At 38.1% G+C, this 18,899-nt stretch overlaps 1 protein-coding gene across 6 annotated transcripts in view; it reads right to left on the reverse strand.

Annotated features, from left to right (window-relative positions):
* The window catches only part of CCDC170 (coiled-coil domain containing 170), a 45,915-nt gene continuing 27,016 nt past the window's right edge, over positions 1 to 18,899 (reverse strand). For 5 of the 6 annotated variants that reach the window (XM_083827755.1, XM_083827756.1, XM_083827754.1 and 2 more), the window contains 6 exons: positions 14,475 to 14,792; positions 8,806 to 9,006; positions 6,885 to 7,058; positions 5,519 to 5,761; positions 4,401 to 4,637; positions 1 to 1,116 (listed from right to left, as the gene is read on the reverse strand). In XM_083827755.1, the coding sequence (XP_083683881.1) occupies positions 916 to 1,116; positions 4,401 to 4,637; positions 5,519 to 5,761; positions 6,885 to 7,058; positions 8,806 to 9,006; positions 14,475 to 14,792 (1,374 nt within the window). In that variant the 3' untranslated portion in view covers positions 1 to 915. The remainder of the gene's footprint in view (positions 1,117 to 4,400; positions 4,638 to 5,518; positions 5,762 to 6,884; positions 7,059 to 8,805; positions 9,007 to 14,474; positions 14,793 to 18,899) is intronic. The other variant, XM_083827758.1, reaches the window with a different exon arrangement.

An 18,899-nucleotide genomic window follows, 5' to 3' on the forward strand; every position in this document is an offset into this window, starting at 1 on the left:
GCTATTAAAACAGATTTATTGTTCCAAAGTATTTTAAAAATCATGAAGTTTAACAATCAGAAAGGGCATTAGGCTGCTTTCATGATTAAAAGGTAATTCTGGATATATCACCATTGCTTTTCTGAAAATCAAGACTTCAGTAATTCAGCTATTTTCTGTAGTGGATGAGGATTTTTTAATACCTTATTGACTCAGAAGAACTGCTGCTTATTTGGCCAATGGATTAATTGCCCAAAGAACACAGCAGCTAGAAGAAATACTTTCAAGGCGTCATGACAAGAACAACGTGCAATTTTACTATATCTAATTTTACTATATATCTATGCCAGGCACATGACTGGAGCCTGTGAGAGATCCTTCACTGAAAAAGCATAATTTTTTGTTTTGACACAAGAGTAGTCTACAGAAAACAATGGAAGAAAAAAATACCTCATTCCAAAACCGATAGCCTTCTGACTGATTTCCAGTCTTGAGCTGAAGTTCTTGTGTACAAAAATGCACAGATGGGTCCCATTTTGCAAGAGAAACAGAAGCTGGACAATCCCCATTTCATCACTGTCACCCAGAGGTAAAGCACAAGAAACATCACTGAAGCTGACAAGTACTTGCCAAAACTGTGAACTGATCTCAGGTGGCTCATGCCTTCAGTGCCTCTGCACTGAAACGGGAGGAATGTTCATTTTTCACATATTGCCTACCATTTTCATGACTGAAATATTATGCAGCCCAGGAATTTTATGTTTGTTGTGTCCAGGTTGTTGGCTATATACTATCCATTAGGCTCAGAGTCTCTACTGAAACACTAAAAATTAGTCCAAGTAGGTATCTGTAGACCAAGGAACCGAAATAAGGATCTATTTTTTATGCGTATCTAGCAGATAGGGAAGAACAAAAGAAAATTTTACTTAGGTTTCCTCAAAATGTGTGTTTCATTGAAGAAATTGTATGTTCATCTTGTGTCCTTGCCACATCTTTGAGACAGACACAGGTAATAAAATGGTGCTGATGACAGTGAATCAACCCCTCAAGACATGTAATGATCTCGTAGTCAGGCAGAGCAAGGCTGGCAATATCGAGGCCCAGCATCCGTGAGACCACCTCTCGGAAGTCTGCCAGCTGCAACAACAAACAGAAAGGAATTACTAATATATTAACTACGAAGCAAAGGAAATGCCTGGAAAAACATATACATATATGCATACATACAAACACAAGCATTTGTATTAGCAGGACAAAATACAGGAATTTCTGCTGTTGCTCAGCACAGAGAGCTGAAGAGGATGGAAATGGACCTTTGAGGCATACTTCAAACAAAACAAGTAAACAGCTGAGGTGCTAACAATCTTCAACAAAGAACACTCACAATTTCAATATTTTTTAATATCCATCACAGGCATATCTTCCCTGCTGATTAAACAGTGAAAACTACAGAAAAGATGGGAAGAGGAGTTGTACTTGACCTAGTAAACAACAGAGACAACTGAAAATTTTGGCAGTCACATGCCACAGCATGTACTAAGGCACTGGCCCTGACCTCAAGTCCCTGATCTCTGCCTGCCACAGCTCCTCTTTACTCATCAGTTTCTCTTGGACCACCTTCTTGGACCACGCAACCTTACTCTCCCCTGTCCCAGCTCCATGCTGTTCCCTCGGGTCCTGTCGCTGTCCCCAGAGAGCAGAGCTCAGCGCCTGCCCCTCCGCTCCCCTCGTGAGGGAGCTGCAGGCCGCCATGAGGCATCCCCTCAGCCTCTTCTGCTCTGGGCTGAACAAACCCAACAACCTCAGCCACTCCTCACACATCTTGCCCTCTAGACCCTTCACCAACTTCATAGGCCTCCATTGGAGGCTCTCTAATAGCTTTATGTCCTTCTCATATCATGGTGCCCAAAACAACACAGAGCACTCAAGGTGAGGACGCAACAGCATGGAGCAGAGTGGCACAGTCACTTCCCTCAGCCAGCCAGCCACGCTGTGCCTGGTGCATGCCAGGACATGGCTGACCCTTTTGGCTGCCAGGGCACACTGCTGGGTTATGTTCAACTTGATGCTGACCAGAACCCCCAGATCCCTTTCTGTGGGGCTGCTCTCCAGCCTCTCATTCCCCAGTCCGTACAGACTAGAGTTTGCCCCATCCCAGGTGCACAGTCCGATATTTGCTTTTGTTAAACTTCATACAGGTGGTATTGTCCAGCCCTCCAGTCTATCAAGGTCTCTGAAAGGCCTCTCTATCCTCAAGGTAATCAAGAGCTCCTTTTAATTTAGTATCATCTGCCAGACTTTAGACAAGTCTAACACACAAAGAACAACATGAAACACTCTGTTAAACCCTAAATGTCAGTTAATTCTAATTTACTCTGATCCAATATTAATTTTTTACTTCACGTGTGTATTCTCTGCCATTCTTTGTGAACACAAGAATGACCATTGTCTTAACCAGTTGGCATTAGTTCAGTTCTGCATACTTTTAGTTTTCACAGCATAGAAGATATCCATGCAAAACTACAATGTTACATAAAATGAAATATGGTTATATCCCTGAAAAGCAGACGATACCTGAAAAAAATCACCCAAATGTATTCAGAAGCAGTCAACCTAGCCACATCATCAATTCCATCAGATAACAGCAATGTGGGTTTCTAGTAGTTTTCTTAACATATACACTCAGACACACTGCATTTATATTCATGTTAAATATGTGCATGCACACTGAAAGAAATATTTAGCTCTGCATTCACTAGCTTTTAGAGAACAAAAGAGAGATTTGGCCCTGTTTAGCATCCTTGAGATGGAATAACAACCGAGTCCAAAGCAGGTGAAGAACTACACCGAATTGGGAGTGAGGAAGGTGTTTTCCTTGTTTAATGGTTCCGGAGAAGTCCAGAACAAACTCAAGTGTTAATTAGTAACAGAATTTAGAAAGAATTGTCTGATTTAGCAACAGTAGGTTTATCTCAAGGAGAGATTTTAGCTAAGAAAACTGTTAGGAGGCAGGTGAGTATGTTACATATATTGCTGGTAGTTCTCATATTAGCAAAATGGCATTACTACTCAACAGTACTGCACAAAGTATCAGGCACAGGTTTTACAAACAGCTTTGCTCCCCATTCAGCAGTGCGGTTCTACCTGTAAGTATCTGAAACATTCCTGGTGATTGTGGGTACTGGTGAATTATAAGATGATGCTTTTGCTTCATTAACCCTGAAAGTTTGAGCCTAGTACTTTGCTGTGCTTGAGCATTCTGCACTGTGTAGCCCACTTACCTTTCCCACGTTCTTCACATTTGGCCAAAGAACACTTCAAGTGTTTGAAAAGCCTTGGCATTTTAAACACATTCAGTATTCAGCATATACAAAGCATTCAGTAAAAATTCAACATGTGCGGTTTTAACAAGTACTCAATGTATGACTCCATAGTATAATTTTCTGAATATAATTCAAGCCATTTTCTATGTGCAAGATGCTTAGTTTCCTCATGAGACATATAAAGAAATTAGATATTCCTGCCAAATTTCCAATGTTCATTATAAAAAAAAAAAGAGGGCTAAAGCTTTCCAGAAAGAAAGATCCCCATTTCTTTTCCTGTGCTAGTAAATCAGTATTTTTCTAGACTCATCTTAGGAAATAGCATTCTTAAATATAATCTAGCACTGTTGCTGAGACCAACATCTAATGTAAAAATTTTAGCTAGAAAGACTGACAAAGTTCTAAGCAATTTGAATTTGAATCTTACCATGGCACATTCGTGACTTTAATCAAGTATCCCATAGGCTTTTAACAATGATGCTATCTATAATGTTGTTATAAAACTTGATATGCTGGGGCAATTAAATACATACTTCATAATTTTCTGAAATTAGAATGGAACATACTTACTAGTGTGCCTGTCAGTTAAATTTCCTGCACCCTACCACCCTAATACACACGTTGGTTTCTTATGGATGAGTAACCACAAAAAATTTTTCTCACTTTGAAAAACTTGTATGTCACAAATCAATCTAAAATAGCTTTCTTCATTTTTTTTTTTTCTTTTCCAACAGTCTTTGAATTTATGGCCTATACATGGTACTAGGTAAGCAGGTTTTATACCCAAGAGATATGGAAAAATACACTTTAAAAGGATACTATGATTTTAAAGCATTTTTATTCTTCTCCAAAATGTGATATAAAATGAATATTTTGCAATGCATAAAAAAAAAATGTATTTATTTTTCATTCTCCTGCATGTACAACTTGAAGAAGAGTTTTGACTCTTCTTCACAGCTGCCACACTAGATAACATTTCCTTGCTTTATTTACACAAGGTTTTACCACAGCCAGATAACTGTTTCACCTACAACACATTCTTTCATTTTAAATGACACTAGCACTTGTTGAATACCTGTGCAATACCTGTACACCTACCTGTCTTTCTCTTCTTGTTAATTCTGCAAGGGTTGTTTTAAGCACCTTCATTTCACTGGAAACTGCTTCTAGCATATTTTTGGCTTTTTCTTTATCCTCAGTAGCTTTAAGCTCCTTTAAATGAAGTTCAGATTTGACAGAATTTAGTTGTTTCTCAACCTTTTCTTTCATTCTTTCCAATTTGCCTTGGGACTTATTAAGTTCTTCTATTGTTCTGTTCTGCTCCAAAGTCTGGATCTGCAATAACCAATTCATAAAGCAATATTAAATTTGTCACACGTTTTCGTCTAATATGAACAAATAATAATGATGGCTAATCAGGACTAAGCACTCTGATGTATTTTCTTACAAATTCTTGAGGAAACCACATGTATGTGTGAACTGTAAAGTTATCAAAGCAGACTGGCCAGTGTCAACTCATTTACCAGAAAGACTGTTGTTTCAAAGACTGCTAATTCTCTACGGGGTTTGCAAGAACAGGTAACTGGACAGAAAAGAGCCCACAGTGAGAGTTCAATCCCTGCTAGCCACTGGGAAAATAATACAAAAAAAAAAAAGTTGCCAAATGTTTTGGCTGGTGAAAATCCTTCAGTTGCAAGTCATCTATTTCAGTTCATGAGCCATAAGACACAAAGTTGCTTAAAATAAACCTTTCTCACTTCCAGAGGTGACAACCTATCAGCAACTGCAAATTACTTGTTTCCACCTGAGTTAAAGCAGGTAATTTATTACTGCTGCAAGGTAATAAAACACAGGAATAATGAAAATTTAGCATCTTGCATGTTTTACACAAAAAAAATCTTCCACTCCACATACTTATCAGATGAGATTTGCTGTGAGCAATGTATGGGAAAACAGGATTACAATTATATTGACAGAAAAGAAAGGGATGCGTGTATAATAATTTTCTTACACTAAACTGAAGATTTACATGGTGCTTACATATGCTATTTAACATATTAAGACAAATTTCTAAATACGCAACACATTGTAATTTTATATTTTTCTACACGAATTCGAACAGTACTCCACGGATGTATTTATTGTAAATGAACTCCAGCAGTATCCAGCTGGAATAGAAAAAGGGGAAGAAGCACAAATCTAATCTTTTAACTCACCTTAAGTTCATTGGTTTCAGACAGCTTGGCTTTGAGATCAGTATTTGTTTCCCTGGCCAGATCAAGCTGCTTCTGTAACCTCTCTATCATCTTGTGCAACTTTCTGACAGTGAGATTGGCCTCATCCCTCTCCACAGCTAAGGCTGTCCTTACTTGCTTCTCTTCTTCCAGCTGGGTTATTTTCTGCCGCAGAAGGTTCACGTGCAACTCTTTGCTTTCAAGTTTTTCTTTCTGAGTCTTCAACTGGTTTTATGAATACAAGGATATTTAAATATATATGTAAAAGACAATGGTACTACACAGATTATTGTATAAATTTAATCACCCTGTTGCACATTTAACCTGAACTCCTAATCCTCTCTTCAAAACTCTGTAAAGCAGTATATACACACTTACACTTTAATTTCATACCTCTGATATTACCAGTTCTTTGTGCTTCTCCATCCCTAAGCCTGTGTATTACCTTTTTGAATGTATTTACACGTAGACCACACCTTATTTGAAGATAAATACCTGTGCATCAAACATGTGAAATTGTCTCAAATATAAGGCACTTGTCAAATGTGAGACATAAGAGACATTCATTAGGCAGACTGTGGTTCCAATGTGGTAGTTTAAGATATTTCCATGTTTAACAAGTTTATTAAGCCTAATGTGCAAGGGGCACAGTCATCACACAGAAATAAGAAAGCACTCATCCACTGCTCCTACACAAAGGTCAGCAGTTTAGTTTTGCAACTTTGGTGCTCAGGAGACTACTTGTTTTCAGCTTGCCTGAGCTGAACTGCCAAACTGTACTCTGGAACATCTAAGGAGTATTAACATTACCTCAGAGAGGTAGTTGCTTACAGAAAAAAGAATACAGTATGGTTTTAAACCTTAAACAGACCTCATCCCAAGCTCTAAACCATTCTGATAAGCCTAATAAGAGAAGATTTCACTCTGTCACAACAGAATGACTGAGGGGTGTCTGACTACATTTGCACAGATAATCAAGGTTCCAAGAGGAGCACTGTTCTTGTTGAAATGTTTAAATACTTGGTGAAGTACAACCGATGTTCTACTAGCTTCTAGAGAAGCTTGTATAAGACACTCCCCTTCTCAGTAGATCCTTGTAGTTTTAAATTTCAACAGTAGTTTATAGAAGTATGTACTTTTAGTTGCTTTAACATGCAATCTGCTTTCACAGCTCTATATGTTTATCTTCTCTTAATGATTCTCTTATTGTAAAGGACATCTTTGATATTTCTTATACATATATGAAACGAAGCTCCAATCTGCCACCTCTAACAAGCTATCACACAGATATAACCATAGCAGCATCTTATCTTGGAAACAAACAGTAACAGTATTCATTTTTGCTTACCTTTCTTCTTAGGCTATATGCCATAGTCTTGTTTTCAATCACTGCATCACCTTCCAGTTTGACCAACTGTTCTACCCGGGCTAGAATTGCATTCACATTCATATCAAATCCAACCTCTGCTGCTACACTATCCAGCTTCATCTTCTCATTAAGTTGCTCCAGAAATATCAGATACTAAGATACGATGTGGGAAAATGTGAAAAAGAATAATAAAATTTCATTAAAAGTCCTGACGTATAATTTAGAAGCAATTCCCCCCTACACTGACAACCAACTACACAGAGCCAACAGACTATCTTACAAGGTACTGGAAGGATATATTTTTCATACACACTCCTGATAAAATTTTAAATTCTCCAGTTGTCCTTTTTCAGCCAATATTTTTGTTCATAAACTCCTGGACCTACTGTATTTATTTTCTTAGCAAGACTAGATTGCCTTGTGCTCCTCTGCAGCAAGAAAAGTACTAGGTATGTGTGTCTGCTTTTGACTCCACTTCCTGCCCGCATCTCTGCTGTTCTACATGACCACACACTGTCGGGGAGGAGGAAGAAAGGACAGCTACATCCCATTTAGTGGAAGTGCATGCCCACTGCTCTGAGCTCTGACTGACTAACACAGATAAAACTGGTACTGGGGATACCACGGGTGAGATCCCATGTGGTCTAAGAAAACGAAAAGAGTGTTAGCACAGTCAGACTTTTGCCCTTCTTTGAAGCAGTAAGTTTTAGAGATAACAGTTACTGGTTTACAAATTGTTTTAAAGATTACTTTAATTACATCTTCACCTGGCTTACTGCTGTGAATACATACATTTACCAAAAACTTAATCTGTTTTTTTTTCCTTGTTTTCTCCTACCTGCTAGCCCTTTAAAAATTGCATTCATTTGCTGGTCACAATTAGCTTCTCTTACAAAAACCAAAGCTCTTCTTCTCCCTAAGAACCACATTTGCCTTTGTTTTCCCTTACTTCTATTGCAGGTCATAATCTTTGCAAAGAAATAACGAGAGGAAAAAAAAAAAAAACAGTTCCATAACTGTTGCTTAAGATGAAGATGAAAAAACACAGCAAGAATCTCTCTGTTTCATGATGTTTGTGTCTCAAAAAGTTAAAAACAACACCATAAGAAGAAAACACTGAAGTCATTCATCAACAGGGAGGTGGGAGGGAATGTAGACAATCTATTGCAGCAAAAACTAGAAAGAAATTAAGGAACTACTGACACGTTCTTCACAGAGGAAGCAGGGTGAAAGAACACTTCAATTTTCTGGTTGCTCCTAAGATAGTGGATGCTTCATTCAGAAAAAGTTATTGTATCATAGGCTAATGCAAATCAGCATCAAACTATTGATTCTTTGCAAATTCAACTCACTAAGCACTGATCTTGGCCTGGTAACATGCTACAATGAACAATGCACTTTGTCTTTCTTAGCTGGCTGGTTTAGCTCTTGTACTATGCCATTTTTCAAACTCTTAGTATGCAAACTTGTACCAAGATAACTGCATTTATTCATTCAATTCATAAAGCAATCTTGGTAGTTACAATGGTCTATGGATATAAAAGAATCGAAGACTGAAATATTTTGGGAGACTGTGGACCAGATGATATATTACAAAAAGATGGAAAAGCTTTGAAATCAAAGAATCCTTAAAGGATTTCTGATATATATACAGAGACTTTTTTAAAATCTTTTTTTTTCCCTCACATTAAATGGACTTTGAACTTGAAAACTTATCCACTTCTTCCAACTAAAATTGTCAGTTAAAGAAAAGATGTTACTGCCCCCCACACGATGCCTTACTTTGCTAATTCACATTATTTGCAGTACTGAGCAATACTCAAGCTGATCAATGTAATACAGTTAGCTGCATCTCTGGCTTTGCTGATTTTTATGAAAATAAAATAACACATGCAAATACTTTTTGTTTCTCAAGCTTCAAACCATCTTGCATCATATCTATAGAGAGCAATTCTTCTTCCAAAAGTTTCAGTTGATCCTGGAAGGTCTCCGACTGTTTTTCAGCTTTTCTGTTTCTCTCCAGAGCTTCTTGATACAATCTGGTCTGATTCTCCAAGCTTTCAGTCAATTTAGCTATTTGGGTTTCAAACTGAGATACCATCTAGGGAGCAAGCAAGCCAACAAAACATATAGAGTTAGGTGAGTGTGGAAATTTTAGAAAGATATGAGACATCTATTATCAAATTATTAAGAAGAGGATAAAATACCTCTCAAAAATATGAAATTTAAAAAAAAAGAGTAAACTTTGTTGCAACCACCCAGAGCAAATGACAGTGATGACATGTAAGATTCCCAATAGTGAACAGCAGAAATAATACTTAAGATTTCTCAATCAAATAAAAGGAGCTAATATATTTTAAAACAAAACAAATGTAATTTTAATGGCACAGAAAGATTTAGATTACAATTAAATAAAAACAATAATTTGCACCCTAACTGCCTAAAAAAACCAACTGAGAAATTAATGCTGCTTGTACAGAGGTAGAAAATACTGAACTGCAATAAATTCTAAACTGCAATAAAACTGTGAGAACCCTAACACACATTTTATATTTTTCTGCATCATATGTCACTCGGTAGGAGAAACAGCTTTCAGTAGCTTGTGCCGAGAGATGTGTTGCTGTCTGTGAACACGGAATCCCTCCATCATGCTGCAGAGGGTCTCCGCTCATAGCCCAGCCGAATGGGGTCCTGCAGGCTTCCAGAGACCATAACCACGTGAGGGGTTACACATCATAGAAGGTGAGACCACAAAATAATCAATCTGTTACTTTATCTTCAAAGGCACCCAGAAGTAACCTTCACCCCTGGCTTAGGAACAATCATCATTTTAGGGATTTCCTAAAACAGAGTTGCACCCTTATTACCCGTGCCTGTACCCAATGATTGATGAAGGCTCTGGTTTTGGTCCTGTAGTTCTGACCTCCATAACCTCCAGTGCCAATCCCTTGTGCAGCTTAATCAGGCACTGTATTAAAAACAAACAAACACTTTCTGCCTTTTTTTTTTTTAATGTGACTACCAGATCCTTTCAAAAGGGTGCCTTTTATTTCTTGTGTTACAAGAAATTCCAAATGCTCAGAGGCAGCTCTCACCTTGAGCTGTGTTCATCCCCACTGGAACTAAATAATCCTCTGTAAAATGTCTGAATTTTATTTTTCTCCTGTGCAAAGCATGACAAGAGCATGTGGTAGCAGCTGGCCCAGCATCAGACCAGAAAGAGGGCCGTGCCTATGCAGTCGCTAGGCCATTTCCCTCAATAACCCAGCGGTCACCAAGACAGTCGTATGCTGACTCCAGCTGAGCACAAAAAGCAGCATGCAGGATGTAGCTACAAGGTCCTTCACATCATAATAGTGATTATTTGTTCTCTTTTCCAACATAACTAGACATTCTCGTCATCTTAGTATTATCTTGACAGTAAAAAAGCTGCACTGTTCTGGTTTGATAAGATGATATCTTAAACTACCACTGATTTATATGCACAGATGGGCATTTAAGTTCAGACAATCTATAATCAGATCAGTTGTTCCTACCTCAGGTCAGATGGGTAAGTAGTCAAGGGAAAAAGCTTCAGCTATATAAATTTTTCTACAACAAATCTGCAAAGGATCTGAACCTGCAGACCTCGCAGCAGGGCTGGGCTCTGTGTGAACTGATAACAATTGCTTGCCTTGGACTCCTTATGAACTCCTTATGAGCTCCTTGAGCTCCTTATGAACTCTTCTGGTATGTCGTAAATAATAAATGACAAAAACACCTAAGAGCTGTCCAAACATACTCAGAAAATGTACATCTTATAACTGATGAAATTATCATCAGGACAGTGATTCAAAGCAGCATCTTAATCCTGCAGTAGAATACCTATCACTGGACATTGTTATATTTTGTATTTTTTATAACTGTGGAGCCCAGAACTGCATGCAATATTGAAGGTGAGGCTGCACCGATGCTAAATATAGGAGAATCACCTCTTCTGACCGATTGGCTATGCTGTCTTTAATGCACTCCAAAATACAGTTTGCCTTCCTGGCTGCCAGAGCACGTTCCTGGCTCACGTGGGGCCTGCTGTCAACCAGGACACCCGGGTCCCTTTCTGCTGAGCTGCTCTCCAGCCCCTTGTCTCCCAGGCTGTACCTGTACCAGCATTATTGCATCCCAGGTGCAGCACCCAGAATTTTCCTTTGTTGAACTCCATGCCGTTGCTGATGGCCCCATGCTCCAATCTATGTAGATCCCTCTGCAAGACCTCTCATCCCTCCAAGGGGTCAACAGCACCTCCCCATTTAACGAACTTGCTGAGGATACACTCCACTCCTGCATCCAGATCACTGATAGAAATGTTGAACAGGACTGGCCCTAGAACTGAGCCCTGGGGAACACCACTGGTGACTGGCCTGCCAGTTGAACCCCCTTCACTACGACCCTTTGAGCTCTACCATTGAGCCAGTTCATCACCCACCATAGTGTGAAGCTGTTTATCTCACAGTTGGACAATTCGTCCAGAAGTTTGCTGTGGGGTGTCAAAGGCCTTACTGAAATCCAGGAAGATTACATCTATCTTCTGTTCATCCATGAAACAGGTGGCCTTATAACTGAAGAAAATCAAATTACTAAGGCAAGACCTTCCCTTCAGGAACCCGTGTTGCCTATGCCTGATATTATTATTTTTTAACTGATTTTCAATAAACCCTGGCATAGTCTTCTCCATAACTTTTCCAGGGACTGAGGTTAGACTAACAAGTTTCCTGGGTCTTCTCTCATGCCCTTTTTGTAGGTGGGTATAACGATGACTAGCTTTTACTTCAAGTTAGACAGTTTACTGAAAGGTATATGAGAAATTCTATCTGAAAAAAAAAATAATCCTTTGCTTAAATGACTGATGGTAAAGCATGCATACCCTAACACAAGAAAGTTATAACCAAGTTCTGCAAAGGAATTCACCCAGAGACGCAATGGGAATCTGATCAAGAAGGTCAAGACCAAGACATATTCCTTACAAGTGAAGCCTTAAAAAATATTTAATTCTGACATGCAGAAAGAAAAGCAGGTCACTGTAAAACAGCTTTTTTGATGACACAATCTACGTTCTACTAGAGATGGATTCGTAAGTACAGAACATTGACATTTTAGCTCAGTTATAAGCCCCTAATCTTCATACAGAAACTCTTCTGAGAATAGATGTCAGCACTGCTTTAATAACATAATTCACCTTGGGACAGTGCACATAAATTTTTCCAAACCTTTGAGTCACAGCAGTAAGACGTTAAAGTTTCATCACTTAACATACCTAGTAAACACAATGATCCACAAAACCTTGTTACTCAGTTACAGTGACTAAATTCACAAAGAAGTACTAAACTTCAAAGCTAACATTTATGATTCATGAATTTCTGGAGCCACAAATTGTTTGAGAAGGGACTAGCATTCTGGGGGAGTATTTCTATAAGTACAGCAGGCGATTGCTGTATTTGTTAGCAGAGGCAGAATGCTACACTAGGCATACCCAAAATAGCTCCTCTACTATGTAAAAATATACCAACAAAAGAAGGCAACTGTACCAGCATCATATTTCCAAAACACAGATTTAGGTGGTGGCAGATCAGAGTCAATACCTGCTCTGTCTTAGTAATAAAGCACATATATTTAATTGTGATAGCAATAACATTGAAAAACATCCTCAGACAACCAACAAATTGAGTTATTTTTTCATTGCAAGAGTCCACAGGCCTTTCTGGAGGACAAAGAGGTCAGAGCACAGCACTAAAATAAATGAAGTCACACTGCTGTGGAAAACTACCTGCTTTTCTGAGCATCCGTTTCTTTACCTCTAAAATAAGAATAAACACAGCTGTTTAGAAAAAGCATAGCTAATTATTTGTATATTTTACAGTAGTTCTCTGTTACAGAACATCTCTAAACAACGTTGTCACTTGGAGATCTAGCCATATGCCTCTCTAGCAGGTAGAAAAAGCCTGTATCTGAAAAAAAAAAAAAAAAAGACAGTTTGAATCCTCCCCCAAACTAGCAGTCAACAAGACTAGTAAGTCTGCAAGTGGGCAACCCGGCACGTAATGTTAATAGAGTGAAGGAATCAAATCAAGAACAAGAAGAATTGAAATAAGTAGCATGTACTGTGCCTGCACTGTAGTGTACCACAAAGAGATGAACAGCTGTTCAACACACTACACAAACAGACTTAGCTGCAGCTGAATCTTACTAATGAAGCAGGTTCCTCGAAAGCATTCCTGGGAGCAAAACCTACTAGTCAATGACTACCAGTCAACTTAAATTTCCCTTTCTCAGCAGATCTCAACATATTCAGCATCTCAAGTGAGCATACTGTATGCCAAAACACCAAGCAGTACAATCACACATGTATATAAAGCTCTCATTAGATTTCAGCTTGAAGGCATTTTGATAATGGACACAATAAATCCATAACATATTATAGCAAAACAGAAAAGAGCTTCTATATTAATCAGTTACTGCCACACTTCCACTTCAGAGGATCATTTTCAAATGTTCAATATATTCACAAAGCCTGAGTGTTTTCATTGAAATTTGGCACGCTGACTCTAATGTATAGGGGAGTTGCATTTTTTAACAGAGTATTTGATCTAAATGCAAAGAAGTATTTTCAAGAGCTATTTCCAGCCTTGGACAGAATACAAACCCACAGTATTTTTTCTAACATAAGAAACTATTACATCAGCGGGAGATGCTAGAATCTAAAAATCTGGCGAGGTCACAGAAGCTGATTTCCAGTGACTCAGTGAAAACAGCTTTTCATTTAGTGTGTGACTTCTAATTAAATAATAGCCCTCCCTGACAGCAGTGTGCTGACAACATTAATATATTCTCATACAGAAAGAGTGAGAAGCCTGAGTACAGAGACCAGAGTCAGGATGGGATTCTGACATTGGTTACACTGCATTCTAGCCTGCCTCTCCCCTGAGCTCTCTCTTCTGCACATACCTTTCCTTTGCAAATGCTATCAGCCCAAATTCCTCTAGCCAAAGCATTAGAATACCCAGCTGCCTTACTATTACTTTTTTTCTACAATGGTGAACAGTTATGGTTTCAAAAATACTTACCTGTAAGTAAAAAAAATAGTCTTTCCTAGTAGCAGACTTTGAGGATTGGAGGGAAAGAAGTTGCCTGGCGCAACATTGGTTACACCTGCCTCAAAAAACAGGTCAGTCCATTAAGTCACTATTGTAACAGCAAATCCGTGCTTGCTCACATGTTCAGCTAAATCATGGTGACCATGCAGCCACTCCTCATGTCTGCAAAGCAGCTCTGAAAACAAGTTTCAATGTCGTAACTAAGAGACTTTTCCTGCTAACAGCTCTTATTGTTGATTTAATTTCTGACCTATTTCTACTTAATAAAACATAAGTGTTTTTGGCTTAGTATCTCAAATTAGCAGTCAACAAAATTAAAGTTTTCTGTAATTTCAAAACCTAAGCAGAAGGAATCAACAGTCAAAAAGATAAATCAAATAAAAAAACTTAGCCAAAGAGAATAAATACACGTGCCGTGCAAGTGCAGTAGCTGCTGACTTACTATCTCTTTACTCTCCTCTTTGCAGTTTATTTCCTGAATCCTCTCCAAAATAGCTTTCTCAGAGGGTTTAACGGTTGCCGATCCACTGCTGAGAAGGGCAGCGATTTGCTCTTTGAAAGCCACCAAAGAACCTTGAGCAGTCCTGGCCTCTTCTTTGTTGCTCTTCAAACTTCCATCCAGCTCACTCAAAGATTTCTTCAGAGTGTGAAGTTCTTGCTTCGAAGCTTCCCAACCTCTCTGGTTAGCAGTGAGTTTATCTTGGAGGTTTCTGATGTCCATCTCCAAACTCTGTCTTGCTATTCTAGCACTGTCAAGATCCTAAGAATACACGAAAGACTAAACCAAAGTTTTAAAATTCATTAGAACCCCTCCCCATACGCACAAAGCAGGGAGTTACTCAGAAGCAGGTATTGCACCTAGAGAAATACAGACCCATATTGCTCACAAGGACCCAACAACATCAAGTCTTCATGAGAAAACTCCCACTGAAATTAATGAAAGCCCAAAGCCTGCTGTAATCACTCTATAGATAGCTTAACTTCTTGCAGTAACCTGGAAAATTGCATGTAAACAAAAACAATTTTGGATTGTAAATAGATAAAATGACTTAGAAAACCAATGGTGAACAAAACCTAATGAAAACAAAGCTAAAGTACTACACCTAGGAGGGAAAGCATGAATACACATGAAGTTTTTGAATGTAGAGTAGAATTAGATGTTATCTCTGAGAATAACTTACATGAACATGACAAAAAATTCTGAGATTATTCTTACACAGATGTATGAGGGGGTTAAAATCAATAAGAAAAAGTTAAGACAGCCTAAAGGAAGATGCAAGTGATCAAATATCGATTTAATCTCAAATAAGAAATGCTTTTTCAAAAGATGCAGTAAGGTGAAGAAACAATAGATTGTACAACACTCAGAACAAAAAAATTTAAAAAAAATAATTATTCTGCATTATTGCATCTTCTGAAGAAAACAAAATCACTCATAATAAGCACAAGCCTGAGGAAGAGGAGGTCAATGCAGAGTTAAGTGTCCTTCCACAGAGCCTACAGCTGCCCTCATCTGCTGCTCAGCAGAGCTCTGTCAGAGTGCAGAAACATCACTGGGGAAGGATGAATGGGATGGTGGTTCTATCTAGCATCCTTGTAATTTTTTAATCTTTTAATTTTTTAATCTTTTTTTTTTTTTTACTTTTTTTTTTTTTTAATTTTGAAGGAGTCAGTTCCTGTCTACTACTCCTTGCATTTCAGAAGTAATACGTTCAAAGATAACGTTACCCTTGGTACCAAGGGACACAGGATACTGTAGGATAAGCCTAACTGGTGAATAGCCCGTAGGATTTACTGCTCAGAGTCATCGTTGGATCTTTGGCATTTTGTCATGGTTCTCATTTAGCCTCTGACACCCATAGGCTTTTCCTACTAAGCCCAGAGCTTTTAAAATGATTTTCCCTTTATCTTCTGATAAATCAAGGCTCAGTTTTCAAGGGAGAAAAATAGCCAGTGTACATGTATATCAGTTGTATATAAAATATTGACCCAACAGGGATGCAGAACCGTGTATCCTGACCCACAGCACAAAAGCAAATGATGAAATATGGAAGAAAAATAACCCATTTAAACAAAAGAAAAAAATTAGCTCTCATTCAGTCAGCTTGCAAACCTCTTTCCTATCCCCGCATCACTAGAATTAAAAGTGTTTGTATACTCATATGCAAGAAGAAAAATAGCAGTCAAATCAACTCAAAGAACAGAAAAGACAAAGTCTTCATTCCTTATGGTATTATCTGATTGACAGGAATCAGCCAGAAATAATATTACTTCACACAAGGCAAAAAATTAAGCAAGAGGATGGCATATTTACAGAGAGTGACTGAATTTCTCTAGAAGTTCCAGGTTTTTAGCAGAAGCTCAGTAAGTGGGTTGATGTCAACTGAGATGGTCTTCCTCAGAATTTAAAAATTGTTCCAGGAGCAGCTTTGGACATGGTGGCTACTTGGGGGTCTCTCAGGGTCCACCTGTGCTTGCTGTGCGGCATAGTAAGCTGTTTGCATTATTGGCATACATGCTTATACATACATACATGTATTGGCATACAAGCAATACATCTGGAAATAGTTATATAAATCAGCAGTGAGGATGGGACAGGAGTTTGGGAGCACCCTTGGAAATAACATAAATATAACATACTAAAAATACTAAAATTTTTAAATAGCTTCAAAATTGCAAACATGCAGACACATAAATGAAAACAAACCAAACCAAACCTTGTCATTTAGGTAATTATTTGTTACTTGAACTTTCTACAGTAATTGTAGAACTCTTGGAAACAAATGTTGGCATGACTCCTTGTCTTTTTTATCTTTTTTTTTTTTAATTCTAAATAAGTCCTATTAATAGAAAATTCCCACCTGTGTTAAGAATTACACTATGGTAATTGCAGCAAAGAATAACGGCTGGTTTATTTCAGTTACAGTTTTCTGCAGTCAGAGTTTTTTCTTTCAGAAAGACAGAGCAAAAGTAGTTTTCCAGTCTCAAGGAGCTTACCTAATTACAATCTCATTTCTAACTGTGAACATCTGCAAACACACAGTTGAATCAAAAGATCAAGGTATAAAATAAATAACTGCAAGCCTGTTGATGCCTAAACCTTTAAAAAACAAAGCAGTCATACAAGCAATTTACAGAATGAAAAGTAGTAAAATTCAAAGCATTAAAATTCTGAACAATCTTCCTTAAAGCCTCTCCTCAATGGAGAATATTTAAAGTAACTAGCTTCAGCAGGGTCAGCATGAACTTAAAACAGTACCTGGAAGCTTAGGCACTGTGATATCTAAAGGTTGTAGCCCAACTAGAGGCAAAACCCCAAAAGCCCGATGGCTTCGTGCAGGGGGATAAAATAGTTATGTTCCTAGAAGATGGAATGAATGGAGCTGTAACAGCTTGTGGTTTTTCTTCAGCTCCTCAGTACCCATGGCCACTGTTCTGTGACTCTGAATCATATGAAGGTTTTGGTACACAGCTTGTAGGGTTAAAAAAAGGTGCCCAACACTGACATAGCTTTTGAAAACAAGAACTATAGAAATTCTTGTTCAAGTAAAATAGATTTACCCAGGGTATTCTGTGTCAAGTAACTGACTGTTAGACACGAGACATGCAGCAGACATGAAGCGGACCACTTATGGGCTGAAGAAGAAAGCGGGAGCAGAGACTCTTAAACTATCCGAGACCTAAGCAAAAGAGTTCATACAGCACAGTGCTGTGCTTGCAGCTACCCACTCACCCCTGGATGGAGTACACACCCACTCACCTGCTGGCACTCTGCCTGAGATTAGAGAAGATGGAAGAGTATCCAGACCACTGCATAAGATGCAGTGAGGCCTCCTGAGAACTAATGTATTCAATATTAGGTCAGCTGTATTCACATCAAAAGCTGTAACTGGCAGAGAAAATTACTTCTGTCTTTTAAACGTAGAAAGAAAGAGACTATTTTATCAGTAAAGGCTAAAAAGCTGTATTTAACACTGGAAAACAGTCAGGGAGATGTGATTGCATTAAAGAGGCATATGTATGAAAGAGGCAAAACAAGACAGTGTAAGATCTTTTAACTAATAATATATATTAAAACATACCCTCATTCTACTGATCTCTCTCCAAAGATGTAATTAATTCACATGAAGTGAAAAATAGCAGAGAGTAGCATGAGAAGAGCTATTGCAGCTCAGACCAAAGGTTTATGTATTCCAACTGCCAGCCTCTGACAGTAGGCAGTACCAACCATCTCAGAAAGGTTGTAAGAGCCAAGGAAGCATAAATTACTTGCTCGGAATACTCTCCCACCTCAAAATAATTGCAGCTCAGAGACTTTCAGATGTAGAAATGGCCTTTTCTATTTTACTGCACTCAGTGATTTCTTCTTCCATTTTTATGTGCAGTAACTTTTTTAACCATGATAATTTCCAGAATCTATAGTATCTCATGGTCATAGTTCAATTTTAATTGCCCAAAGAAATGTATCTTCCTGTTTGTTTTGAATTTACTGTCTTTTAACTTCATTTAATGAATCTTGTTTTATTAGAAAAGAGAGTAAACAACTATTCTTTAGCTTCTCTCTCCTTGGCACTCACAGTTTTGTGGGTCTCTCTCACGTTACTGCCCAGATGTCTCATCTCAAATCTGAAGAGTCCAAGTCCTTTTAGTCTTTCTTTATAGAGAAATCACTGTATATTTGTTTTCATATTTGTTGCCCTCCTCTGAATTTCTTTCAGTTTTAGCACATTTTTAAGGGATGTCAGAATTTCAGTGTTCAAGAAGTAGACACACCACGGATTCCAGTAGTAACAAAATAATATTTTCTGTTATCTCCCAATAATTTATAATATTATATTTTTCCTACTGCTGTTGACCTGAATTTGTT

Source organism: Anser anser, assembly GCF_964211835.1.
Source record: "Anser anser genome assembly, chromosome: 3".
Classification (NCBI taxonomy): domain Eukaryota; kingdom Metazoa; phylum Chordata; class Aves; order Anseriformes; family Anatidae; genus Anser; species Anser anser.